Source organism: Anser brachyrhynchus, assembly GCF_964034855.1.
Source record: "Anser brachyrhynchus genome assembly, chromosome: 5".
NCBI lineage: Eukaryota > Metazoa > Chordata > Aves > Anseriformes > Anatidae > Anser > Anser brachyrhynchus.
In genome coordinates, this window is record NC_137699.1 from 30,584,047 (window position 1) to 30,612,005 (window position 27,959).

Here is a 27,959-nt window from a genome sequence, read left to right on the forward strand (position 1 = left end):
GATGTCTGCAGTGGTCTTCACCTGCACTTTGTTAGTCTGGGAGACAGGGAAGGGCCCAGTTGCAATGTCATTTGACTGCCCTAGATACTGCAGTGTCCAGTAAAAAACACTATTTTACACAGCCTGAGTTGAATCACTGAGGCCATGTTGTGGTGCTCTGGTGCCATCTGTGCACACGGATGGGCAGATGGCCCAGTGAGGGCCCAGTCCCGTTCCAGTAGGCCCAGTGCTCGTTGGCAAACAAACAACGAGTGGGCTCGTTGGCAAACACAGTCAGAGCACTCCCAGTTCCACTTAGCGGAATCAGAATCATGCTCAGGCAATGGAGGAAATCTGCTATCAGCTAAACACGCAGTCAGTCGGGTTTTGTGCCTTTGCTGTAATGAGGTTTGATGCTGTTCTCACTTTATACACCAGCTAAGAACTTGAATGAACAGGCTTTCAGTTTATGTTTTGTTTAACTTCTTTCACTTCAACAATCATATGCATTAGTAAAGCATGTGAACAATTGCCATTTTATTGCAGTCTGCTAGCCTGTGAGATCTGAAAGTGAAATTCCCCAGAAAGTGACTTTAAATGACATTGGAACTGACTGTCATATTTATCCTACTTGCTTGCCCAGGGAGAAATACGGAAAGCATGCTAGTCACAAAACAATGAAAAATCAATGCACTTTAATGTTTGTCATTTTTAAAAACCCAAAAGTTACTTTGAAGATAAACAAGGGAGTGTTATGAAATTACATAAATGAACTTGACATTGTGTTGCTGAACAGGTACTGAACTTGCATAAACTTACTGCACTTATGTACAGAGGTGCTCATTTGCAATTAAATCATAGTGATGAAGTGCAAAATTAAGATACTGTATTGAAATTCTCCTCAAATGGTTTTTCTGAAATATATGTGGGGTTGCACTAATGAAATCTATCAGGTTTTACCGCTGGCGGGTGTCCCCCAGGCTCATCCTACTCAAACAAATGGAGAAATTTTCATTATTATAAAGTAAGCATTTGCCTTTTGCGGTCAATCAGAGCTGTTCCTCCTGCAGATGTGCATTCTTTTTGGTTATGAGAAAGCTTGTAGCAATGGGAGGCTGCAAATTAGTGGGCTGTGATAAAGAGGTTAAATCCCACATCCTTTTTGGAAGATTCTGGTATCATTATTAGTTAATATGGTACCATTACAATCATTCTTATGGTATCATTATCGTGGTGTTGGCTAATGTGGTGTCATTATGACCTAATACGGGATCAGTATTAGCAAACCTGCTTAGGGCTGTAAATAATAATTAACAGGACGTAAAGGCACAAGTAGTCATAAAGTAAACTGGAGTCGGATGGATTGTTAACAGTGTTGAGAAGCAAAAGGTGGCTCCCTAAGGCCCAGGTGTGGCAGAGAGAGCTCCTGAATTCCTATTAAGAGTGTGTAGTAGAAAGGAAAATAACTGCTGGATGCTTAAACATGCAAGTAAGGTTTAAGTTATGCCCAACAGCAAGGCTGGGATATATCTCACCTGAGTAGTCAGCTTGGAAGCATATGTCTTCTTCTACACCATCCACTACCAAGTCTCCTTCTTGAGTGAGAGAAGAGAAGCTGAAGAGAAGTCAGTGAATTACCAGGGAAAGGTTTGTTTAATCTTAAAGTGGAAACAAAATGATAAGCAACTAAATTACACTGTAAAGCACCCATCTTTTTCCACCATCTATAAGCCTGAGACTAATCGAAATGAAAATGTCTGTATGGCAGGCGTCTATAGTTAAGGGCGATGCATCCCACCCAAACTCTTGGAAGCTGTGAGGAACTTTCTGAGGGCACATTTTCAGAGGGCATATTTTCTTGCTGGAAAATTTACTTTTGGACCTTCCTCCCAGTAACTATCCAGAAATGTGGGAATTGGCGCAGTGGCGACATACTATTTCTTGGGAATGTCAGGAGGATCTTCATTAATGTTGGCAGCAGTCCTGTAGGCCACTGTGCTATCCTCAAGACAGATCTGTGGAAGTGGTTGCTGGAAAACCTAGAAATTTGTGGTAGTGCTAGAAAAGAGATTTCAGAAAGTATGCAACTGAGAGTGTCTTGAATGAATTCAGTGGTGTAGCAAAGGGACCAAATTTTGCTTTTATTCCCAGTGGTGCGAGTCCAAAATCACAGCCTTGATTGTGGTGGGGGTATTTCCATATCTTCGTAGCCAAGAAAAATTGGTCTTGGTAGGGGTCTCGAGAGAGGCACTGCCTGAGATAGCAGCAGACTCGACTCAGTGACCTCCCAGGTCTCCTTCCAGCTGTGTTTCTGTGTTCTAATAAACTTGCAGGATCATGTCCACCAGTCTCCTGGGCTTGGCTGAGCCCTGCAACTTACTTAGTTACTGGCTGTCCATTATTTATGTGAGAGCAGGAAAGTCAGGCAGTTGGATATTTTATGTTCTGTTTTCATTTTAACTCTTTTTCTTGCTCTCTTCTCTGTCTCTATTGCCATCTTTCATCTACAATGTGTTTTGCCTCTGTTGATTTTTGAAGTACCCAAACTATAGCAAAGAAAATGCCAAGCTTCAATTAAAAAAAAAAAAAAAAAGCCAACAGAGAGTTCTATACATCTTTTATGACCTGGAAATCTCCTGAGACACCTTGAGATAGCTGAGATGTTCATCTAACTGGTGGATTGATTTTTTCCAGCTTCAAAGAGTGTCAGCTGGAAAGAGAAAGCTAGGTGGGAATATGGGACATGCTAATTTTACCCAAAGGGAAAGGAGACTGCACACCTGTTTATAGGCCCAAACAGAGAACACATGGTCCTTTATAGGATGTACTGCGGAGCCTGCAATATAGCAGCGCAGGCGGTTTGCGTGTTATTGTGAACATATGTTGCACATGGAGTTAGCTGGGAAACAATTTTATCTGCAGAAAGCATTTATATCTTATATGACACCTAATGGCTGAAACTTGTTGCCAGATTTTTTTTTTCTTTAGTTTTCATCAGGAAATGAAATTTTGAGACACTGAGGAAAGAAGACCTAGGAAGACAAAAAATTAAAATAAAAAAAAAAAAAAAAAAAAGAACCCCAAGCCTTCTCCAAACCCAAACCGGTTATGCAGAGAGTTTGTAACCGCTCCGAAAGCCGTCCCAGGCGCTCGCTGTAGGGTGAGTTCAGGTGGGCTGCGCTCGCTGCCTGCACCCGCTGCCGGTGGTGCCCGGGGAGCGGAGCCTCGGTCCCCGCCGGCCGCCAGGCGGCACGGGCGCTCCACGGCCGAGGGGAAGCGGCCACGGTGCGAGCAGCTTTCCCGCTGCTCTGCCCCGGGAAGTCGCGCGTACTCGGCTGGGAGGCAGGAGCGAGGTGGCCGCATCTCTCCGCGCCGGCTGTCGCTCGCGAGCGTTTGCTTCTTGTGCGCTGCGCGCTTTCATTCGCGTCTTGGCAGGCATCCCGAAGTGTGAGAGCCGTGAGATCCCTGCGTTTGGAGAGCCGGGTCCTCACCCGGAAAACAAAAAGGCAGCAGTACGAGGAGCTTGCTGTTTGGAAGTGGGGTGCACAGCCTCACTAGGAGGAGGGGGAGGCAGCTGGGCAGCAGGCAGCTTGCTCTCCTTCGCCCCGGCTCTGCAGTCTGCTTGGACGTGCTGCAGCAGCGAGGGCCCAAGGCTCCGCTGGCTACTAGCACACAGCCCCACTACCTACCCCCAGCGCTGATGAGGACAGGTCTCAGCCACCCTACACTCACCATGCTGAGGATCTGGCCATCAAGCTGTACAAGGGTGTCAGCGCCTCCCCTGTCTGAACCTCCTGCTGATCTGTGCTTATTGCCTACCTACATTCCCCCCCCCAGCTGTGCAGTTAAAATGATGGTTTTTCTCTTACTGAAGTGAAGTGAGAACAAGGTTGTGAAACGTGAGAGATGTGAGACAGGCTACTGAGGCAAGGAGAGGGGAGTGTGGTCACAGTTCAAACTCTGCCAGTTACTCAGTTACTTTGCTGTAAAACCAGGGGTGTCGCATCCCGCCCCAGGATGGGGTCACAACTCTGTCCTAATGTTGACAGTCTCTTCTCAGTTTCCAGAGTCATCGATATTTTGTGTCTTACCGGGTTTTAAAATTTGTTTTTGTTTTGCACCATACCTCAGGAGCAGCCCTGGTGCTTCCCCAGCAGTCTTTTTGCCAAGGGCCATCTGCAAACTGCCCACAGTGATGGAGCACCCCTGCAGCACCCCACGGAGAGGCAGAGCGGCAGAGCAGGCAGGAGGTTCAGGAGCTCTCTGAGCCTTAAGGAGGCTGCATGGGATAAAGCACCATTACAGGAAATCTCCTGCAAGTGACAGCAGCTTAATTACATGCTGGATGAGGCTAGAATGCTTTGTGCCTCTGACAACGGTTTGGAATGCCGTATTGTCAGCCTTCTCCAGCTCTAATGTGCTGCTGTGTAAAGGGCAGAGAGCCTGGGATCAATGCTGCCTTCCATTCGGCGCACACAGCTCCATGCTGGTCCTGCTCTCCCCAGGACACCTGCAGGGAGGATGAGGGCAGGCATCTCCCTCTTCCCCTGCACGAGGTGACTGCTGCAGATCAGCCCCGGCACCTCCCAGGGGAAAGGGGGAGCCAGTGCAAACTGCACGTGAGCGTGGGGCTGTGCTTGTGCTCCATAATTTGCAGGACTGACTGAGGGAGTGCGTTTGCACTTTGAACACAAATTCCAGGGCAGCTGTTGGTGTGTCTGCATCCTTCCCGGGCAGAAATACCCACTGCTCCCTTGAAAATGCTCTAGAAATCTCATAGGAGCTCAGCTTATGCCTGGAGTTTGGGGTGGTTTCTCCTGGCAGAGAATTTGCCTGGGAGTTGTGGCTGTGGGGCTGGGTACCCCTCTTTGATGTTCCTTGATTTCCAGATACCAGCTCTAGTGAACAGCTTTGAAATTTTTACCGAGACAAAACTCCCCTTTGGCTTGAAGAGGCCATCCAGCCTTGGGCACGAATTCACAATTGCTTGCAGTAGGAAGAGCTCGTTCTTGTTAGCGTCAGGTTGGTTTGGTTGGGTGGTTTTCAGATTGAGCCAAGTGGTTATTAAAATGGATGGTGCTCCTGTGCTGGCAAGCTGTCACCTCGCGGCGCGCCCACTTCTCCTGCAAGCATGCTTTGCCTGCCCGCCTCCCAGGCTCCCGGGGCAGAAGATACGCCAGCAGAAAATTTTCTGTCTAGCCAAGTGTTTGTCTGAAGTGTCCCAGCTACTCTGGGTTGATTAGTATCTTTCTTCTCCATGCCTTTTCTGCGTTCGCTTGTTACCCTCACATCTGAAATTGAATGGTAAAATATTTGTAATGGAAAGACAGCCGCATACGGTGTCAGATTTTCACTGTGAGTGCCACTCTTTCGGTGAGCATGTGATAGCTGGGGGTGTCATCTTGTTCAAATAATAAGGTATAGCAAGGCAGGACATCACATGCTCCAGGGATGGATTAAGTACCTTGCCTGGGTGACAGAGAGGGACAGCAGTGACGGGGGAGTGCACAGGACAGGGCTGGTCTGACAGCAGCAGGGGTATCGCGAGCATCCTTGCCGCCACCACACAGCTGCTTCGCAGGGCAGGAGCAGGGGATGGGCAAGGAGGACTCAGCCTGGCCTTGCATGCAGTATTCATGTCATCAGTTGTTGTGGTTTTTTTTCCCCCCAAACAGGCGCTTTCTATGTATAGCAGGTATGGGACGAGGCTAAACACATACCCGTGTTTCTGTGGCAGTTACACAGAGCACCAGGAAACCCTACCGGCAGCTGACCAGGGGACCAAAGCAGCACAGGAGCCACCAGGCTGCTGGTTCCTCTGTCTGTCCTCGTTGCCAGTAAGGTTTTGCTTCAGAAGAGACAGTCTTGTCCTCCTACCAGCACTGGCCTCGGTGATAGCAAGGCTGGCACCATTATATAATTCGGGATGGGAAATTAGGCTTTTATTTCAAAGTTCAGCTGGTTTATTTAGTTGTCTCCCCTAATGACAAGTGGGGGACATGAATTTTCAAGGTTGTACAACTCTTTCCAATGCCCTGAACAAGCAGCAACCTTAGCTCTTCTTACAGAGCACAATGGCATGGGCATAACTGGGTTCTGTTTTCATCTCTTCCCATGGCATCCATCTGAATGCTGGTCAGTTTACAAGTCTCAAACAAAACAAAAGATTTCTCTAAGTGCCAGTGCTACTTCACCCTGGAAATGATATGAATATTAAGTTTGTTCTGCATTTTGCATCCCTGCCAGACAACAGATCCTGCAGGCAGAAATTACCAGCAGATTGCAGCGGGGCGGTAGGAGGCAGAGCCCACTCCAGCTGCATGAGCTCCGGAGGTTTCCTGTTTGTGTGCCTAATGTCACACTTCTGCAGGAATGGTTTGAATAAGAAATGTATCACTTCTTAAAGTCACTTTTCTGATCTTAGCCACACTATAATGGTTTGGTGTAAAGTCTATCACACCTTCCCCTGAAATCATGCTAAAGGGAGAGTCTTCTGTGAATTCAGCTAGATACTGGGTTAGGCTTTGTCATTTGGGGCTCTGCCCAGGCTTATCCACAGTCTTACCTGTATCTCTCTTTTTTTTTTTCTCTCCACTTTCAATTTTTGTCCATTACAGGTTTTGGTTGGCTGTCCAAGATCTCAAAAAACAACCTCTACAGGATGTGACCACCAGAGTGGAAGAAATCTGGCAAGAGTTCCTAGCTCCTGGGGCCCAGAGTGCTATCAACCTGGATTCCCACAGCTATGAGAAAACAAGCCAAAATGTCAAAGACCCAGGGAGATACACATATGAAGATGCACAGGTTTGGTTTTGATTGTACAGAACTACTGCTAATAAAACTCTCAGTTTTACCGTGATATTCCACTATCACGTTGTCACTGCTCACTTGTAAGAAAAAGGAGAGGCACAGTTGGAAGTGACTTTGAGGATATCTGTTCAAGCTGGGCAAATGATATTTTCTTTGAATCTATCAGTTATAACAGGCTAATGCTCCTCTGGGAACAAATGTTTGAAAATTTACAAGTCTGCAAGGCGCAGTGAGCTGGAGCCATGTCTCAAAGAAAGCAAAGATGAAGGAGTGCTATAAAGTTCAGTTGGGCTTTCTACTCCCTGTCACAACAGTCTGTCATATTTACAGAATGGCTGATATCATATAAAAATGCTGATTAATACTCTTGTTATATCATTTATTCCTTTATAACTAATTGTATCTCCCTAGCCAAACCCCAAATGCAGCATCTCACTCCAACACAACTAGAAACTTGTCTAGCAGACTGCCTTAGAATAATGATAGGACAGTAAGCAATGCAGTGAGCTTAATCCTTCCCTCCTAAGGGCCCTAGATTTATCAGGGAAATTTTACAGATAAACTGTATATAGAAAATGCCTTTAGGAAAATAGATAATCTATGAAAAACTGCTACAAGCCAGGATAAAGCTGCATAACCTTCTGAAAAAGTGAAAATGTCATTTTATAAAGGCTAAAAAAGGAAAAAAGGAAGAAGGGATCATTTGGCAAATATTACTAGGGACAATTATAAGATATTCTCCTTAAAATATTTTTTATCAAAAGCATATAGTAAAACCAACAACAAATGAAAAGAATCCCTGTTCTTATATTTTCTTTAAATTTTCACTCAAAGGCAGTTCTTCAAAATACTCCACTAACAAAATATTTCCATCTCAGGGGAGATGTTGAGGACCATTTATACAAGGTTAGGTAATGAATTTTTCAAACCAGCAACAAATACTATATTTTCCTGAATGCAATCCTGCTCCTTGGGGCCCATGTAGAAGGAATGTACGCAAAGTCTCAAGGCAATCCCCTGTGAATATCAGGCAACGTAAATGTTCTTTTTAAAGCTGAGAAACACGGGAGTATAAAGACATTCTGGCTAAGATGTTGTGGGGTTTTGATTTTGTTTTTGCTTTTGCTTTGCTGTTGTAGTGAACTAGAACTGCAAATTTACATTATGTGAAAAAAATGGTAAAATGCAGACTAAAGAAGATAGGTGAATAATGGGGGAATTGATTAAATAGATAAGTAGAAGTACTGAGAATAAGATGGACGTTTAGACAATGAGTATTTAATCAGAAGAAGGCATTGAGGATTTAGGCTTGAACCTATCTGTTCACAATGTAATTGCCGTTCAAAGGGGAGTTGATGAAATCACACCAGAGCTCTTGCAGTTTGACTGCAATTTTAGCTCCTTGGGTTAATTTTATTTCAGAGGATTTTTATGCTGACTGATGTCTTCAACTCATCTCTTTGGGTTCATGGAAACAAATACAAAGCAAAGATAGACCTTCAGGCCCAGCTGTGATTGTCTCGGAGGCAGTGTCTGCCACGATAGGATAGCTGGTGAACGTGGAAGGTGAGCCCGGTTCACCTGCTAGTGCATCACAGTGGACTCTGGTAGCTCCACAAAGGTCAAGCAAGGTGTTTCTGATTGCTTGACTGGATATCTAAGGCTAACAAAAGCAGAGACAAAACAGACTTTTTTTGTTCAGCCTGGAGAAGAGGAGGCTCAGGGGTGACCTTATTGCACTCTGCAGGTACCTTAAAGGAGGCTGTAGCGAGGTGGGGGTTGGTCTGTTCTCCCATGTGTCTGGTGATAGGACGAGGGGGAATGGGCTAAAGTTGCGCCAGGGGAGGTTTAGGCTGGATATTAGGAAGAACTTCTTTACTGAAACGGTTGTTAGGCATTGGAATGGGCTGCCCAGGAAAGTAGTTCAGTCACCATCCCTGGAGGTCTTTAAAAGATGTTTAGATTTAGAGTTTAGTGATATGGTTTAGTGGAGGACTTGTTAGTGTTAGGTCAGAGGTTGGACTCGGTGATCTTGGAGGTCTCTTCCAACCTAGATGATTCTGTGATTCTGTGAAATTTCCTAGTGCACATCTTCTTCATGGCAGCCCACGTAGGTCCTCTTGAGTCTCTCAGGTGTCCTCCTGGGTCACCCCACCGCCTCGAGGACTCTGCTTTCTCACGAGTCTGCAGCTGGTGGTAGCCCAACTGCCTTATCTCGGCACGCTGGCACCAGGAGCCCATGAGAGCTCGCACACATCCCACATTCCTAGGGATTCAACCAGACACAACCAGTCAAAACAACCCTCTGCAGGAGGGAAAATATGAGTGTTGTCCCTGTCCTGTGTAGCTTTAGCAAAAAGAGGAAAACAACACAAATGTCCTTGTGAATAAAGGACAAGAAAAAATTAGTTTACTGAACAGCACATTCCTTAAATGCCTGCAACTCTGAGACGCTAAGACTAAGAGGAAAGAAAAGGGTTGACTTTTCCTGAGAAAGGAAATTGCAGCTCCTGCAGTGGAAAAATAGGACAAAGTGATGTTGCACCATAGCCCTTACGCTGACCTGGGAGACCCACAAAATGCCAGTCGTATATAAAAAGGTTTGAGAACGAACACGCTGGGAAGGGGAATGTGCAGCAGAGCACGGTATTCTTCAGGCTAGTGACTGCCTTATAGCTCTGAGTTGAAAGCAAAGCAAAGCATCATCTGTTATCACGTGTTTAACAGTCTACAAGGATGGGCTGCTTTACACAGCCTTGGCTCCCAGCCCCAGAGAGCTCTCCCAGATGCTGTACATCCATGAAGGCCAACACAGAAGGCAGTAGAGATAAATCTGGTAAGACAACCTGAAGGAAACAGGGAGAAAGGGGGCTCCTGACAAACATGCCTCTCTCTTGAAATCTCTTCATCCTAAGGCTGCGTAAGCTCTGAAGGCAAATGGTCTTCATAGTCAAAAAAAAAAAAAAAAAAAAAAAAGTGACACTGAAAATCACAGCAGCACGTATTTTGCCATTTCCCCATCTCAGGGTACGAGATTTGCCCTGTTCTGTGTCCCTTGCTGCTGCTGTGCTGCTCTGCAGCCCTGCACTGCTCTGCTTGCCCAGAGCCACTTTCTCCTGCTGGCCTCGCCACCCCTGTGCCCCCTCGAGCTCTGCCAGCGCCCCCAGCCACCCAGCCCCACACGCACCCCTCATCCTCCAGCAGCACAGCTCCTGCTGCTGGCTCTGCCAGCTACCTTGACCTGCGGCACCTTCTGTTGTTTTGGTGCTGGGCACCTCCAGAAGAGAGCCTAGTAATTGAGCTGATTATTTTCTGCTCTTAAACAACTGTCCACTGAGTAAAATATTATGATTATCAAACCATTTTCACTTGGGAGTGAAGCAGCTTTTAATACGTGGGGCACCATCGGGAAAGGTCAGTTCAATTAAACAGTGAAGTACTTAGCAGGACTGGAGCTCCCCAGGGAGTTATCAGCATCACTGTACAACCCATGTGGGGACCTGCAATATGAAGCAGGCACAGACAGCTTTGGAAAGTAAACAGGCTCTGCTCCATCCAAATGGCCTCTTTTGGCTGATGGAGCTGCTGACAGACCAACTAATTCATCTTTAACATGGGAAACCAGAGCTGTACGATGATTACAGCTTATCTGTACCACATATTAATTTTTTAATGTTTTTTCCTCCCCTCCTCCCCTCTCCTGAAATGTCTTTCTGCTTTTAGAAAGTCTTTAATCCCTGCCTCAGTCCCATCAGTCCCGTAGACCTTGGTACTGTGAGCTAGTATTGTAGGGATGTATCGTGTTGCCCAATATTGATGTTTGCTTGTAGGGGCATCACAGCCAGGCATACTAGAATAAGGTAAGCCATGTAGTCATCTTTGCAATTATTTTTCAACTTGCTTTATTTTTCTTCTTTAATAAATGAAATAATATTTTAGATTGATGTTCCTTTACCTGAAGTAATCAGCTATGTTTTCTGTGAAGGTGATTCAGGGAAATTCAGTTCTAATCCAGGCTCAGTTAGGGATTTTGACTGTACTGTCCAGATCCTTGGCTAATTCCAGAGCAGATTTAGACCATAATGCCAAATTCTGAGCTGCTCAAACCAGAAATTTACCTGGCCCGGATCTGGGCCCAGTTTGTGCTCTCAGCATCCCCAGGTGGTGGTCTGGTTGTCCTGGGCTGTAACAGGTCGATGAGCCCTTGCAGGATTTGTCATCAGTCTGTCCTCAGGTTTCATTCTGGTCTTATCAAGATGCTGAGAGTGTTGACGTGAGGTGACAGGACACTTGAATTTAAAAACGAACTCCAAGTGAGAGCAAGGATCTCTTGGAAGTGGAATGTCTTTTTCTAAGAAGGCAAAATGAGGGGTGACCTTTCTTCCACCGACTTAGTATTTTTTCAAGCACGTACAGGATGTAAAAGCAAGCATATAGAGCAGCACATACATGGTGCCTACTCACTGAGCATACAGAACTCCTTTTGTAGGTCTTGAGCAAACTCAAAGCATGGAAAGAAAACATGAAAATAATCATTTATTGTGTGCGTCTTTATCACCTTTTGTGTAAGAACTTGGGGAAACGTCAGTGGTATTTTCTTGAAGTTTCACCTAGTCATTCCGGTTACCTGCATGTCTGTAAAGGAAGGTGTCTCAGGATGGAAAACTGAGGTAGCACCAAGCAGCTCTGGTTGGCAGTAAGGCAGCCAGGAGGGGATGTGGGGCAGACCCAGGTATCCTGCCTTGAAGGGTGTCTCGAGTCCAGCTGAGCAAGTGCTGCTCAGCGACCTGGTGTTTGTGCTGTGGGGAACTGAAGGGGCTGCAGCGGGGTGTGCACAAAGCTGCAATGCGGTCAGGTGTCCTGGCTGAGGGACAGGGCCTGGCAGCCAAGGTGTGGGGACACACGGGCTGTTCTGTGCCTCCCCATGAGCTGATAGCTTTGCATGATGCTCATTCAAGTGTCCCAGTAGGATGACTTTCGCGTGAGTCTTGCACTGGGTTGTGCTACCATGCACTAGTCCTCTGCTCTGGAGAGCAGACTGCTTTGTGGCTTAATTTGGCTTTTTGCCCCTCCTCTGTGCTATCTTAAGATTGTGAGTCCCAGGGCTTGGTGTGTGCTTGGGGCTGAGGCCTTAGCAGCCAGTGTGTCACTGTTGGTGTTCGTTTGTCACACGTACAAACAAAAATGCAAGTTCTTTTCCTTGTGGATTTCCCAGAACAACCTGCAACAAAACTGAATCTGAAACGAAGAGCCCCACAAGTACACCCATAAGAGCAATTAGGTGCCTGCAACAAAAATAGGAAAACGATCGTGGAGGGTTATGCTGGTGTGCCTGATGCTGCACAAAGCAGGAAATAAAAGACTCGAAGTAGAGGTCAATATAGGAGCAGGTATTCAGTGTTCCTACTTTACTGGGACTTTCCTAAACGTATATACACACCATGCATCAGAAAGTACCTCTTTTATCCTTTCCTTTCATTTTCATTTGTGCTTTAGTGGTCATGTGGTATGCAAAAAAATGTCCTAACATGCAGCCTTTGTCAGACATCTAACACCAAAGATTACCTTTAAATGGATGCCATGGGAAAGCCTCTAGCTCACTTAAAATTGTATTCAGTACTCAGACTCTGGTTCTCTGGGACCCCTGTGCCATTAATGTGCACTGTGCTTCTGGACTGCAAGAAATGACCATTTCTTGCAGAGCAAGGGAATTTCCTGCTCGTGTGAGAGCCAGGAAGTAGCCGACACTATTCTGCTTCTCTCAGGCAGTGAGCAAAGTGCTTGCAAATCATCCCTCTCCACCAGCGAAGCGACAAGTCCCGTTAGTGTGCACAATGGGTGAGAAGTCCTACAGATAGCTCAGTTCCACACCTGCCAAACCCATGTGCTGCAGGAACACCGCGGTCTCTAATTTTTCTAAGGCTTGTTATCTCTTGAAGTATTCGTCCTTCTAATTAAAAAAAAAAAATCCCTGGGGAGATTTATCAGCAGTGCATTTCACATCTCCCCTTCTCAGACCACAGCAGGTATGGATGGAGTTAATTAGCAAACAGATGCAAGGTTTTGATATGTATTTGTAGCATGGACAAAGAGCTTGAGCTCAATCACTTACAGGCTTGTCCAAGGTGATATAACAGTAGCGACCCTACAGTCAAAATGTTTGTGAGACTTGTAAGGCTGGTTTTGTGTCCAGGATGTGTTCCCTGTGTCACCAAGGCTGGTCGTAACTGCCTCATCATCACCACCTTTACTCAGAAGCTGGATGCTGCTTGTTTCTGTAAGGCTGCATCCTGCTGTCACCATCTCCTAGCGGACGTAGATTGCCCCAGTTTAATTTCTGTTGTGGCAGGGATGCTGCATATTCCTGCCCAGGGCGGAAGTCAACTTTTTGGCGGAATTTTCCCCAGAGGAATCAGAAAGGGGAAGCTGCAAACAGCTTTGCAAATGTCTTAGCCAAAAAGTTGAGTAATTTCGTCTCATGGCTGTACTGCAGCATGTATGGGAGTGCAAAAAGCCATCTTTGTTGCTGTATCTCCTCGATCCTATATTGTTTGGAAAAGAGATGCCAATCTTCCAAATGTTACATGAGCTTGTTCCCTCCTCCCAGGCAAAACCTGTTCACTTGGGCTTTTTGCCAGTAGCCAGGATTTGGCCCACATTGTGAGAATCAGCCTCTTAGCCACGATCATTGTTCTCAAAACCTAAAGCTGCTCATATGGCGTTAGGCTCCCGACAGCCCGCTCTGGTCTCCCAGGATAGCCCTTGCTATATTTAGGACTAAATCCTCCTGCAGTACCATGCTGACCCCTAAACCGTGCAGCGTTCAGCAGGGCTTTGCCTCTGTAGTCTTCTGCAGCACGTCTGCTGCCACCCCCCCAGCAGCTCTGCAGTCCCGTTTGTACTTCCGAAGGTATGAAGCAAACCACTTGTCTCAGCCATTTCCAGAGGAGCCGGGGCTAAATTGATGTGTTACTTTTATCAATGCATTTTCACACGAGAGATTTACATTAGGTTTCCAACTCTGTATCTACAGGGCTAAACAAAGGATTTCTGTGTATTACTCAAAATGAGCTCTCATTGCTTACAGTGATTTCTCCTGCTAAAGCTCTTTCTTACATTCCTGTGCCTTCAGCCTGGTGTAATTTCATTTGTGGTCTGAAAAGAGGTTTTATGCTTTTTAGTTTAGCAGGGAGGTTAGTCTATATTATGGTATAATTATTCATCTTTTTTTTTCTGTAGTAGTAAAAACAACTTGGTTGAGTGTGAAGAAAATGCACCAGCTAAAACTGTGGGTGTAAATAATTTTGTCACTTAAATAACTCAAGAGTGGACAAAAAGATATTGCTCAAATTTTCCAGAGCAATTCACACTTAGGCCAAGACGCTTGTGTGTCATTTACCAACCTGAAACATTTATTTCCTTAACTATAAATCAGGCAAGTCCAGCACTCCAGCAGCAGCAAAAGCACTTGTTCCCCACTAGCCATGCTAGGTGGCAGTACTGCTAGGTACCACTGGGTAATGTGAGCAGACAGCTCAAAAAAGGCAGTACAGCATCACTGGGAAGAGTAAAATCCTAAGTGCAGGGACCACAGTAAGCAGATGCAGAGGTGCTTTTAGTGGGGGTTTGGAGACATGAAGGGGAATTGGGGTAAAAAAACGATGTTTCCCCATATCCTCTCCTCACTGGTGTTGTCCCACTGGGTTCAGTGAGGGTAACTATGAACATCTTTGCTCTGCTGGGTGCTGCATGCCTTGTCTCAGCTATGCCTGCTACCAGCTGCTTTGAATTCCGATGTCAATATGGTAGTTTTTTCCACTTTCTCCAAAGGATGTTTTGGCACCAGCAGTTAGGCTGAATGGCAACTGATCATAATTCCTCCTAAAAGCTGTTTGGAAATGGTACAGGTAACTGCTCCAGGGTAAGACGCTTCTTTGCTTTGCTTTGGCATAGACCTTTTGGAAGATCCTGGTGGTGCTGTGATAGGTTGTCCCAGGGATGGGCTGGGAAAAGTATGGCAGAGCGAATAGGGTACGTCTCATCCAGCCCTTGGCTAGCGGGTTGTGCTGCGTGCAGCACGTGTGCTGGTGCTGGGGCACAGGATTTAACCTGCCACAGATGTGTCCGTGTAGGGCAGAGGTGCTGGCCAAAAGGCATTAGGCTGCTGCCAAGCCTAATTCAAGGTGCAGCAGTCACACTTTGCGTGCTCAGAACAGCGTCTCCCTGCTTTCTCCTTCCTGCATCCTCTGCGTGCAGCGGAGGCATCCCTTTGGCAAACAAACCCCAGGCAGGTCTCAGCTGGCATCTGCTGTCACCCTTCCAGCGAAGGCCACAAGGCATTCACCGAGGCTCTGCTCTCTCATGTGTGAATTTGCAGAAAATTCTCCCCCAGTGCCCAGCAGGAAGGTAGAACATTCATTATGGTTTGCTCTTTATTTATTTGTTTAGTCTACTGCTTTACATTGCTTTGGGGCTTTTCTTTGAATGGATTTGTCTGATGTGCTGCAAATCTGCCTCCTAGCTGGCTTGAGGGCCAGCTGCTATGTTTGCCTGCTTGCACTACAAAGAGGTCTCCAAAAACGCCCTGACTCATTTAATGCCAGGTCTTGGTGGCAGGGTGAAGGGACATGCCAATCCAATCCAGGAGACGTGAGTGGGAGAGAACAGCAAGGCAGTTCCTGACCAATTTGTGAAGGGCAAAGTGGGGCCTTGGGGCTTGAGTGAATCTCAACAGCTATCTAGTTTCAGTGTAATTCCCCTAGAATGGTCTAAAAATGTGCTAAATAAGAAGCCTGGGCTTGAAACAAGCAAAGAATTGGTGATTTCCTCCTCTTCCCCCTCAACATTTAAAGCTTACAGCTGTGTTCAGGCACAAACAGGGAAAACTTTCTATCGGCAAGTTAATATGTAAGGACTTGCTGGAATCCAGCTGGTGCAAAGGGCGTGTTGTGCTTGGCCTTCACAACCCCCAAAATGTTTCAGACCTGTCACAGGGTGACAGTGTGTAAGACAGAGGTGAGATTAGAAATGGAGATGTTTAACCACCAACCCAGCTCTTGTCTCACGCACGTTTCATAGGAAAGAACGGAGATATTCGGCTGAAATGTTCATAACAGACAACAGGCGTCCTGAGGTCTGCCAGGTGCTTTGTGCGAGCCGGTTTCTTCTGATATTTTGTTGTTCAGGTTTTTCCCACATACTTCTTGGATGTTCCCAAGGTCCTGCTTGGCTGGGTAGGCTGCCGCCCCATCCTCCTCAGGGTCACTGCGCTTTGACTGCAGAGGGGGAGAGCCCTGGGATCACGTTGCAGCACATTGATTTGAAGCAGGTGCAGCTTTGAGATGGTTTCTGCTATCTCAGCCACCTCCCACATTCCCGTCTGGATTGCAAACTTTCTTCTTCTTCTTTTTTTTTTTTTTAATCCCCCCCTCCCATTCCCCTTTTGTCAAGAAAATTTACAGAGCTTGTCCTTCATCTCCTTCCAAATATAGGGCTTGTGAATGGAAACAAACCAAGAGATGCTGGAGCTTATCTGGGTTTATTTCCCTGCACTTCAGCTGGAGCTGAGGTGGGATTTCTTCTTGGTTCTACTTAAAACAGTAGAGAAGAAATTTGCTGTGCTTTACCTTTATGGTTCCTTTGCTTTCTAATTCACAGAAATGACAGCCTTTTCCCCTTTAAAATTTGCTGTTTGTCCTCCTTTATATCCTGCAGTGGTAGTGGCAAGTGGGATGGATGGCTGTGTTCTCCGAAGTGTAGCTCCCGTTGTACAAGCCTAAGGACAGAGAGCAGGTTTGGTGCGGCTGCACAGCCCTCAGCCCCTGTGCTTGCTTCTTCCCCCCGCAGGCGAGACGTGATTCAGGTGCACGAGGCACCAGATGGCTCTGCCTTTTTCTAAAGAGGAGATGCACACAGACCCCATCGCCCCTGGCACCTTGGCTCAGGACCTGGGAAGCACCACTGAAAGCTGGCAGGGCTGCAGGGGAGAGCAATGGGGTGCGTGGGGCCTGTGGACTCCTGGACAAATCTTGAAAGATTTTTTTTCCACCCTTTATTAGGTTTTAAAAGCAGGGTGCTACCTCGTTTAATGGCTTAATAGATCACTTAGGCAATTTTCATTAGAAGATTTTATGTATTTTTTAATTTCAGCGTGACTCCCATAAGGAGGGCTGTCTGAAGGCTAGAGCAAGGAGCTGGGACTCTGAGCCCTGCCTGGGAAGTGGTACCCAGAAATGGCCGGGAGTTGCTGTGCTTCCGAGGTGAAATGCTTCTCCTTCTGCTGTGCACATGTGGCATAGCAGTTTCCCATGGCACTCACAAAGAAATGTCAGAGTGATAATTCTGGCCAGACTGCTTGCAGTGCAACAGACTGCGATGTCCAGAGCTGCAGCTGCGTTGTTAAAAATTACACAAATAGTCAATTTGCTTTGTGTATTCAGGGAGTCAATAATAATGAGCTCATTCCCCTATAATAAGCAAGTTTATAAAATGCAGAGTTCTCTGAGCATAAGGATAGGAAGGCTGACATTTCTTGCCAGCAGCCTCAGGTATGTCATGGAGCACGCATGCATATCACGTGCAGTCTTTGGAAATGCTGGCTGCAGTCTTTGGTGAAGTGATGCTCCCTCTTCACCATGTGATAAAAAGAAGAAACAAAAGCAGCTGCTCAGTAAATTAGGATGTGAGAGACCAGTGGGTTGCAATGATCCCAAGTGAGTTAAAAATCTGTGATGCATGGGGACAAGCCAATTTGCAAAAGTTGCACAGGGCAGCTAAATCCGTGCACGCACCTCTGCTAATATGCCCGTTGCTCAGGCTGTCTCAAAAGATTATTCTCAGTTGCTAGACCTCTGGTGGCTTTCAGTGCATTTAAGAAATGAGGAGCTGCTCAGTGCTAGCTGTAAATTCTTGGAACACCGGAGTTAGAAGGAGCCCACAAGGATCACCCTAGATCCATCACCTCCTAGAAAGTTCTGGATTCCAGAAGGTATACCAGAAAACAGCTTGGTGATGAAGAATAGAGGAAGGATAAAGATGAAAACCGATGTCCCAGTCAGTTTCCCTGTCCTGCAGCTAGGCTGGCTGTGTGGCAGCTGGACGCATACTGCAGCCTCAATTTCAGCAGGAACCCTCGTGGTGCAGTCTCAGCAGGGAGTTTGGCTGCAGCAGTGTAAGCTGTCCTTTGCTGTTGCTTATTGGTAAGCAGTCTTTGCTGGCCTGAGCAAGTGGCTCAGATTTCCACTAGGTGCTTCAGAAATGCAGTGCTATAAAATAAATGATCAGTGCCTCATTTGTGCCTCCAGTCCAGAGCTTCTGAAAGCCAGCCCTTTGAATTCTTGTGATTAAGCAGGAAAGTTTGCATCTGAAGCTGTATGTGTCCCTCCCTTCCCCCGTGCGTGGCCTTCTTTCTTCCTTAGCATTCAAAGCCTAGGAATAGCTATTCCCCATTTCATTATATCATTAGTGAACAGCTGAAAGGTAGCAGTGCTGCTCAGCAGTTCCAAGATGTAAAAAGCAGAGAAAATCCTTCATAGCAGTTACCTAGGAATGTGGTGTGCAGTACTCCTCTTCTTCATGGAGTGGCCTCACCTGAGAAGTTGGCTTGTGGTTTATTTCATCTGAGGATCAAAGTAATTTTTCCCCCTTCCAACAGTCAGTTATTGAGTTTATACTGTTTTAAGGTCAAGTACATGAAGTCATCTTGACATGAGTAAGAATGATGGGTTTTGCTTGCATGCCGGTGGGTTATATGGCCAGTAGTCTCTGCTCCACTGTGTTCCTCTTAACATGAAAGCAGCTAATGTGATCTGCCTGGGCAAAAATGAAAACTGAATGTTATTTTCCAAAAATATTATCTCTGCCTTTCAGAGCAGACCCAGTTGTCTGACCACAGGTAAAGAAACCACTGGGAGTTCAAAGGTAGTCGAAAAATGTAATCACCTGTATATCAAAATATCAGTCAAAATATCCCTGTTACCCAGTGCTGTACCTCAGCCCCACAGCACCTTCCTCCCCACTTCAGTACCCCATCCCACCAGCACCCTGCATGTACAGGGTGCGGTAAGGGTGGATCACCAGGAGGAGGAAGGCTCTGGAGACCCTTCCAGCCCTTACTCCTGATGGGGCTGCAAGGTGGCTGCCCCAGTTACTCATCAGCCACCCATGGTCCTGGATGAGGAAGGAAAAAGCCTTTTAAGTATGCAGTTAGGTGGTGAGGTTTTTTTCCAATTAATTATGAAGAACTTATTAGGAGGAGATGGAGTCTCCTTCCGAGATTTAAGAGGTAACAACACAGCTGAGCTGTTTGCACCGTGGCTGGGTTTAAATCAACTGAATGCTGAGTTTCTACTAGGTGAAGTGCTTGAGAGAGAGCTGGTGCTGAAAATCCTTACTCATACCAGAGAAGTACAAACCTGTTGTTGACCATATCCATGGTTTGCATTATTTTCCCTGTCCTTGTCTCAGCTTCTGCTTTGTTCATTCTGTCCTGATAAGTGTGGAGCTGTGCCCTCCCTTCTGTTTGTTTTCTGCAGTGAGAAGGGGTTGTGTTTGCTAAATGACTTTATACAAGCATTTCTTTCACAAAATCTTGTGCTATCCTTCAGATAGTTTCACAGAAATGAGGATTTGACAGGTCTGAAAGCAAATGTGGAAATTAACCAGTAAAAACTGTCCCACACCAGGCTGTAGCTCAAAGGATACGTTTTACTCTGAATCTGAGTAACACCAGTGGCAGTTTTGCCCATCTTAAGACTGACTATACACTGAATAGTGCAAGAAAGCTGAATTAAGCAGTTCTTCTGTGTACAGACAGGTCATCGCTAATCGCCCTTGATGGGGACGATAAGGGAATTCTGCTTGGCTTATTAACACTGTGAAATAAGCTTTGTGACTTGAGTCTGGTTTGCCTCTTCCAAAGTTTCATCTGCAATGTCTGTAGGGCAGGGGAGAATATTTCTTGTTGTATAAATCAGTATAGGTAAAACAACTCATTAACTCTATAAAAGTGCTTCCATGGGCAAAGTCTAAGAGAAATGCCCAAAGTGCCTGTTTTTCGTTTGAGTTCCCTTAGTGTGTTCTCAGTCCTTATTTGGCCAAAGCATTGTGGTTTGATTTTCTTGATGTTTGGACTAATATCTATTTACAAATCCAGGTAAAATTAGAAGAGCTGACTCTAATATGGGATTTTCATCAGGCAAGTAAAACTAAGCAAGGCAAATGGAAAAGAGTTAGCATGAAGTTCTGCTGCAGTTAAACACCCCCTCATAAGACTGAAGCTGCACACCGTAGGTGCTGTACTCTCAGAGCAAACTGGTGACAGCAGTTTGACTCGGTAGGAGAAAAAAGACCTTGTGGTGATGAGGGACTCATCTGATGTAACTTTATACACACGGTGCAGACGTTCACGTCTGAGCTAGGCCTATAAGCTCCACGTATGGTCAGCTAGAGATAGAGGCTTTTTCAGGACATGAACAGTTTGGCTTATTTTGAGTGTCTGTCTTAAGTGGAGGTGAAATGTGTCCAAGTATCAGTTCCCCTCTATGAACTATAAAGGGAATGCTGGGTGATAGTGCAAGTATCTATGAGTGGTAAAATGCAACCCAATCTATGGGACAGATTCTGACATTTATTTCTTCCATCTTGAGCCATCCCAGTAGTTTCAGTCTGGCTGGACACCTGTTTATAATCTGGGGAATGGTGAGAATTGCAGTCTTTACAAAATAACACTGATTACTGAATAATGTGTGCCAGCCTTTTGGGGCGAGGGCCATCTTTGTGCTTTGTGTTTATGCAGCCCCAAGCACAGCAGGGTCCTGCCCCAGGATGGACCTCCTGTATACCACCACAACGCGCATAATCGATAATAGCAGACTTAATTAGAACTTTGATCAGTCTCTCTTCCTTCTAATTCATTGTGTTTTAAATCCCTGTGATGTCTAAATGAGGTTTGATAACAATTCTCTGTCTCTCATTTCCTCCCGTCCCACAGGAGCACATTTACAAGCTGATGAAGAGTGACAGCTACGCGCGCTTCCTCCGTTCAAATGCTTACCAGGACTTATTGCTGGCAAAGAAGAAGGTATCTGTTGGAAAGGACATGCTTGCATCTCTTTGCACGTCTTGATTCTCGTCTGCTGCTTGCTGCTAGTGTGAAAATGAAAATATTGTCTCTTCTTTTAAATTTTATTTATGAAAGCAGTAAGAACTTTTGTTTTCCTCACCAGGGGCACAGGGTATGGCATCCGTATGCACAGCCTCAACATATGTTTTCGAGAAAATATGATGACCCACTATTAAAAAAAAAAAATGTGTTTGTCTTGCACAGCTGTTTCCCAAATGCAGTGCAGGCAATTAAAACTGCATTGCCTCTGCCTCATGACAAAGATGGTGTCTGGTACGAGAAGCAGAACCCATCAATCTATTAATTGCAAATTTCACCCCTTCTGGTTTTCACCTCCTCAGCCTCACCATGTGATCCTCCCTTTGGATGCCTTACCTCTAAACTGCCCTGCAGTGATTTCCATTCTTCTCTTCTCCCTTTCACTTGCTCTTGGCACCCAAGAGATGTTTCTTTTTCCTTGGAGACAAGAAATAATTGCAACCCATGCAGTAATCAAGACTTTCAGCCACATTTTTTCACTGGAGAACTGGGTTTGAGCTCTTTAGCTTTTCTGGTGCCCGCATGTGCTCTGCCAGCACTGCCTTTCTGCCAGGACCCCCAGTTCAGAGTAGCAGAGGAGCGGTCACCTAGGTTTGTGGCAGCTCCTACCCACGTGTCCGTCCTTTCTGAAGGCTGGGAGGTAAGCTGCTGCTCTCTGCATTGGTGGCTGTGTTCAAATGCTTCCTGCACCTCCTGACTTCCATAAATCTGTGTGTCCATGTGTGCATGTGCATGCATGTACACGTGTATATGTCTCTCTTATGTTTGATTTCCAGGACCACTCATAAGCTGGCACCTGCAGCCTGAGTGTGGGGTTTTCCATCACCATCTTCCCTGCTGTTATTCTGCTGCATTCTCTGTGTGCTGCCAAATTACATTTCATTGGCACAATACGATGAAATCCCAATGATATTTTTGTCCTGATTGTCACTGTGTGTCCTAAAACCATGCGTATTGTGACAAAAGGAGACAAACCCCTCTGTTTGCTATGCCTGGGACTGCAGGCAGGTGGATTAGGGAAGGTAACGGAGGGCAGCAGTCAGCCCTGTGTTTCAAAACGTCTGATTTGAGACAGCATAGAGCAGTGCTGCTTACATTTGAAAAGGTTAGACCTGAATTAGAGTTCAGAGGCTGTGGGGAAAGAAGGAAGTGCAAGGCAAAGTCTTCTGATGGTATAAAGCATAAAAACCTTTGCCTTCCTCTGTGCCTATAAGCTTACATTGTGCCATCCCCATCCTCCCCCCAAATCTCTGTTGAACACGTGAGGGTTCACACGCTTCAAAGCAGGAGAGTTTTCTCCTCACAGCTGAGCCCGTTCATACCAGAGGCTTTTTTTGCAGTCCTTGTCTACTGTCAGATCAAGCCCTGGATGTGTCAGTATGACATCCTCATCCCCCTGCAAAATGCCGGAGGAGCAGGACTTGGTGTCATGTTAACACAGCCATGAAAGTAAGAATCAAGTTTCATTTAGAAAGATCTGTGTGTGCACAAGTAAACATAGCAAAGCACAATAAACGCAGTAGTAGATCGGTGTGGATGTGTTGTGCACCAACTTCACACGATGCAGGAGGGGGACTGATGTTACTACAGAATCTGTCCAGCTCTTCACAATCGTGCTGCATTGTGTTGAGCAAGTGAACATTTCTGAAGCAGCATAGGTACAGAGAAGCTAACAGAAAGAACATGAAGTTTCTATACATTGAAGTACATGGTAAGATCTTTAGTGCTTTTGGTGTTTGTTTGAGAGGCATCTCTTTAAAGTTCTTGTAAATATCTGGAAAGGAGAAGGAAGGAAAGAGGAAACACAGCAGGCTGTCAGAGCCTGCAGGGGTGAAGGATTTTGTTTAGGGCCTACACACAAAGTCCTGGATTCACTGATGCAAGTAGTTATTCAGCGTAGTTGTTTAAGACTTGATGAGTACATCCCCCTGGGGCGTGAGTATGTCTTGCCCCACAAATATTATCCTAATACTGCCTGTATGCAACACCAATATGGCATAGCCTTAATTTTATTATTAAAAGTAAGTTTGTTGAAAGAACAGCATTGTGGACTTGGACTAGAAGAGCTGCTTGCACAAAGCAAATTAATGTCTCTGTAGCTTGACATTCATGCACGAATATTTCATAGTTATGTTGGCATCAGCTTTTTCATAGGTTTCAGTTGGCATCTATAGTCCTTTAGCTCCAGATCTGGGTTGTGGCAAGCTGCGAGGGCAGGCCAACGGAAAAGGTTGGCCGTGTGGCTAAAGCACAGGACCAGAAGCCACAGAGTCCATGCACATCCCCTGGTTCGCCCACGTACTTTCTTGTGTGGTCTTGGGGAAAAGAAAGTTCAGCTTTGCTCTGCCTCGTATTCTTTTCTCTGTCAAATGGGAAGAATAAGAGTGACCTGCTCAGTGGATACATTGCAAGCCACTAATGAATTAATGCCTCAAAAGATTCTTGACATTGTTGAGATCTGGAGTTTGGAAGGCACTATAAGTTCTGCATCATACAATAACTGCACATGTGGGAGCTTCCACTCCCTGCTCTGGGAGTGCAGTAATGAAGGGAAGAGAAAGAGGAAAAGTTGTGGGTCAGGACTGAGATACAATGACAGAATTATGAGAAGGACCAGGGAGGATAAAAGGAACACATTGTTGACACCACTGATGCAAGACAGTGGAGGACATAGGCTGTGTACAGACCAGGCATACATACTTTGTTATTCCATTTTATTTTATTTTTTCCCCTTCGTTCTTCACAGTGTCGTTATTACAAACAACCACAATACCATTGGCCTCAGTCCTGCAGATTCATGGTGCTCAGCAGGGAGCATGAGATTGGCCTCCAGCACGGGCGTGATTGGAAGCAGCGTGCTGGAGAGGAGAAGAGCTGGGTGTAACTCCCTGCCTCACACAGAAGCCTTCCTCCCCTGCCAGGAGGGAGCTGAGGGGGATGAGGGAGGAAGGGCCGATAGCCTGGCCTGACCTGCACTCGCTGCCTCCATGCCAGCTTCCCCCTGCAGCAAGGCAGAAGGCACGGGGCTGCTGGAAGCAGCCAGCTCCACGGCCAAGGGCTGGACGGTGCCGAGATCCCCAGCCAACTCCTTGCCTTTTATTTGTGTATCTGAACATCACGCCCCACTTGCGCTGGCAAGCATCGAGCATCACCCTGCTCCTGTTTCTGCTGATAGCACGCAATGCAGACAGCTTCGCAGCAGGTAATAACCTCCGCCCCGCCCCTGCCCTCCTCCCTGCTAGCCAGAGTGGCGGCTGAACGTCCTGAGATGGCAGCAGGCCTCATGCAGGAACACGTGCCGTGACAAACCTCCTCACTCAGGCTGAGGAGGACTCAGGCTGGGCGGATTGGCTGCAGAGCAGGGATTTATTCCCTGGGCAAAGAGCAGCGTAGGTTCATTAGTGCGTCTTGGAAGGGGTGGAGGTGCACAGGGGCTTTGTTAATGGTGAAGGGCCAGCCGGACACGTGCTCTGCAGGGTGCTTCAGGAGAAGGGAGACAGGGCACTAAGGGACACGGCTTAGTGATGGGACTCAGTAGATCAGGCTGACGGTTGGCCTTCATGATTTTGAAGGTCTTTTCCAACTTAGATGATTCTCTGATTCTGTGAAAGGAGCAGAAAAGACCTCGAGCTGCTTTCTATTACTGTGCATGAAAGCAAGGTGAAGTGATGATGCTGGTGGGCATCTCCACGTTAGCTACCAGTGTGAGTGGTGTAGCTGAGCTGTCACGGCTCCGGTGTTCCTATCAGCCTGGCACGGGGCAGCCTCCCGCAGGCAGGAGAGCATCCCAGAAGGGCTACAAAGTCATGGGAGTGAGCCCCGTCGCACCAGGGGAAGCACAGGTTCCTATTTGCTTGGCTTGGTGTGTTACTTTCCTCACCAGCTGGCTTGGGTCCTGTGTTCATGAACACAGAGCAGATGCAAGCTGCTGTTCCAGCCATTTGGTAGCATTGTCCGTGCCCTTCACTTCCTCACGTTGGACAAGCATAAATGGCTGCCTGAGAAGCTGGGGACCCGCTTCTGGCTTTCTTCTGAGCCGATGTCAGGGAAGTGATTATCCTTCATTTTCGTGCAGCACCACCCCTCTGCAATGCACGTTTTTCTCCTTCAATAGCCAACAAAGTGAATCCTGGGAGGGAAGGAGGGATTTCTGCAGACCTGCAGTTCGGAAGACCAAGCTCTTAGATGCATTTTCTTACCCCTTTTCAAATCCCTGGGAAAAAAAAAAAAGTGTCAGCTAGGCAATGGCTAGGAGCTTTGTGCAGTGAGGAGAAGGCTGCATTTTCAGCACACGCTTTTCAAAGCACTGTTTTTATCCAGACTCTCTGTCCTGAGTGGTCTGTATTGTCCATTTAGCTTCCTACTGCAGATTCTGTCCCTTCCTCAGTCCCATCAGGGCACACATGGCCAGTTTGATTCAGCGACAGGACTTGGCTTGAATGTTATAAAGATGCTGAGCAATTTTCTCCTAATTACTTTTAGTAATCAGTGTCAGCTGGTTTTCATAAGATTTTCTACTTACGCTGCCCTGTGCCAGCAGAATCTGCACAAAGGAACTTAAAATCGGGATGGTTGGATAAATAATTAATCGTGGAAAAAGGAAAACTCAGAGGAGATGGTCAATAATTAGCGAATGGCTAATTAGCAAGATCTGTTTTTCTGCACCTTCCTGGGCTGAGATGTTTTCATCTACAGTGGGGGTGGGGGTTTCGTATTTTGCCTAAATACTCATGTCCTTTGTCATTAGCTGATAGAGCTCGTTGGTGTGTTTGCTGGAGAGGATGTCTCCTTTCCTTTCCGCACCCACGAGGACTGCCTGACCTTGGCCATGCATGTGTTTCTCTGCCTGGGCACTTTGCAGTCACGGTGTGCGCTTGTGCTAACGCTGCCATTGTGCTGCAGCTCTGGGGTCCGCAGCCTCATCAGCCACTTCCTGCACTGGACCCAAGATGTGTTCACAGTGCTGAAAAACATCTGACTCGGTCTCTTTTCCTCTTTTTTTTTTTTCTCTTCTTTTTAGTTTATTTTTAAATTTCCTTCCCTGTGCTGGAGGGATGCAGGCAGGTAAAGCTGGGGAGCCTGCACCAGCACCCACACCCGGTGCCAGGAAATCTGCTCATGCCAGCTCATCACTCTGCAGCCAGCCAGCCTCAGCTGCTTTTTATTTTATTAGAAAATGTCACGCTTTGACTCAGAGCTGGATGCTATGGCGATGGGTTTTCCACACGTTCAGCTGGTCCCAGCCTGCCGTCCCCATGCCAAAGGTTTGGGGTTGGTGCAGCTTGTGCTTGCAGGCACTTCTGTGGAACACCTCAGTGCTCTGGGGCAATCCATGCCTGCTTCCCCACCCACGTCCTCAGTTGTGGTAGGAAAACAGCCTCGGGTGTGGCCACCTATGCTGGACAAGGTCTTGGCAGCCAGCAAGGTGCTCATAATCCTTGAAGACCACTGTCCTGCGTTACTGCTGGGTGGGAAACTGCATCACCTTGCTGGCAGCAAAAGCAAAACCACTGAATTTCAGCAGCAGGTGCAGGGATACAGCAAGAACTGGCTTCGTCGGCTTGCTCCCCTTTGTGCCCAGAGCACTCCGAAGCTCCACTTTAAAATGCTGTTGGGCTAGATGCCTGTTTTCCGGCCTGCAGCAATGTGATGCTGCAGTATGCAAGTGCCTTGGTCTGCCTGAGAGCCTAGCAGAGGCTCTTCTGTCTAGGTGTTTCTTTTCCTGGGTAAAATTGTGCTCTGGTGGCAGCAAGGGTATGTTACTGCCTTCCCACCAGCCACAGAGCCTGCTTTGTCCCTTGACACGTGCCTTGGCTCTGTCCTCAGCGTTGGCTGAAGTGATGTCTGCCACACAGAGCTGATGTCAGGTCCCCGTGGCCCCAGGGCCAAGACAGAGAGCAGCCTGAAGTGCTGCATCCACAGGGAAAGCCGAGCCTGATCACAATAAGAGCATTGCTAAAAGTGGTTGCCCTCAGTGTTTCCTCTAGCTCCCTGGCAGGGGTCTCTGTGTGGGGCTCTTCCCAGGGGACCTCATTGCCCTCTTCTGCTGTCATGTGGTGAATTTTTAATGACTGCTGGCAGTAGACGTGAGCCAACAGGACAGCACATCCCGTGCCTGTGGTGGGGACCAGGCATCATTCCCCTTGTCGCTCCTTTCTCACACATCTCTACTTGCTTTGGTAGTCAGAGGCAAGGTGCAAGGAGCTGCCCCACTCCTTTGGACCTACAGCTGCCATTTTAGTATGTCATCTTTGTTATAAAGCCCTCATCTGACATGTTTTAAATAGGTTTCTGGAAGTGGTGCTACAAGCCACATGCATGAACTTTGGTCTCGAGTAAGCTCAGATTACTTCTGTCCCTACAGAAATGTTGTCCTAACTGTTAAATGTTTCAGTATGCTTTAAAACAGTCTAATCAAGTCACTCAGCAGCTCTAAAAATCTGTCCTTGTAGCACCTCAAGCTTTCACTTTCAGTAACATTTCTGGGACACCAGAGCTGAAGTTGTGGCTTTCTCAAATGGCTCTAAGTAGGGAGACTGCTTGACTGTTTCTTCTGGTCTTGAAATGGCCTTCTGTTCTTGTCTTGTCTCTGGTGACCCGCCAGGCAGAATCAGGCCCACCTCTGCCTGGGCCTTCAGACCCATCTTGTGGACACCAGAGAGATGCTGTTAATTGCAGCTCTAATGAAGAAGAATCAAAAGGCTTTGCCTAGACTCACCAGCACAAGTTTTCATCCAATTTATCTGATATATTTCTGGCTTCCTTATATCTTCTCTACCTGTTTGTGCTCGAGTGCTTTCTCCTGGGGGTTGTTGCTGAACATCTGAAGCCATGGCAGATGTTGTGGTGGGTGGGCCCCTCTGAGGAGGAGCTCGAGTACAGCACTTATTTCCAGTGCAGTGTCATGCACCATCAGTACTGTGGCTTTCCTTTAAAAGTAGTTCCTTATCCCCTTCACTGCAGTTTTACTTCCATCTTATCATCTCCGTTTCACTGACTCACCATATTC

General features: G+C 46.7%; 1 protein-coding gene across 26 annotated transcripts in view; it reads left to right on the forward strand.

The window, feature by feature from the left end:
* Positions 1–27,959, forward strand: part of RGS6 (regulator of G protein signaling 6) — a 281,434-nt gene that overhangs the window by 230,182 nt on the left and 23,293 nt on the right. For all 26 annotated transcript variants that reach the window (XM_080596046.1, XM_080596036.1, XM_080596026.1 and 23 more), the window contains 2 exons: positions 6,597–6,783; positions 20,780–20,869. In XM_080596046.1, coding sequence (XP_080452172.1) covers positions 6,597–6,783; positions 20,780–20,869 — 277 coding nt within the window. The remainder of the gene's footprint in view (positions 1–6,596; positions 6,784–20,779; positions 20,870–27,959) is intronic.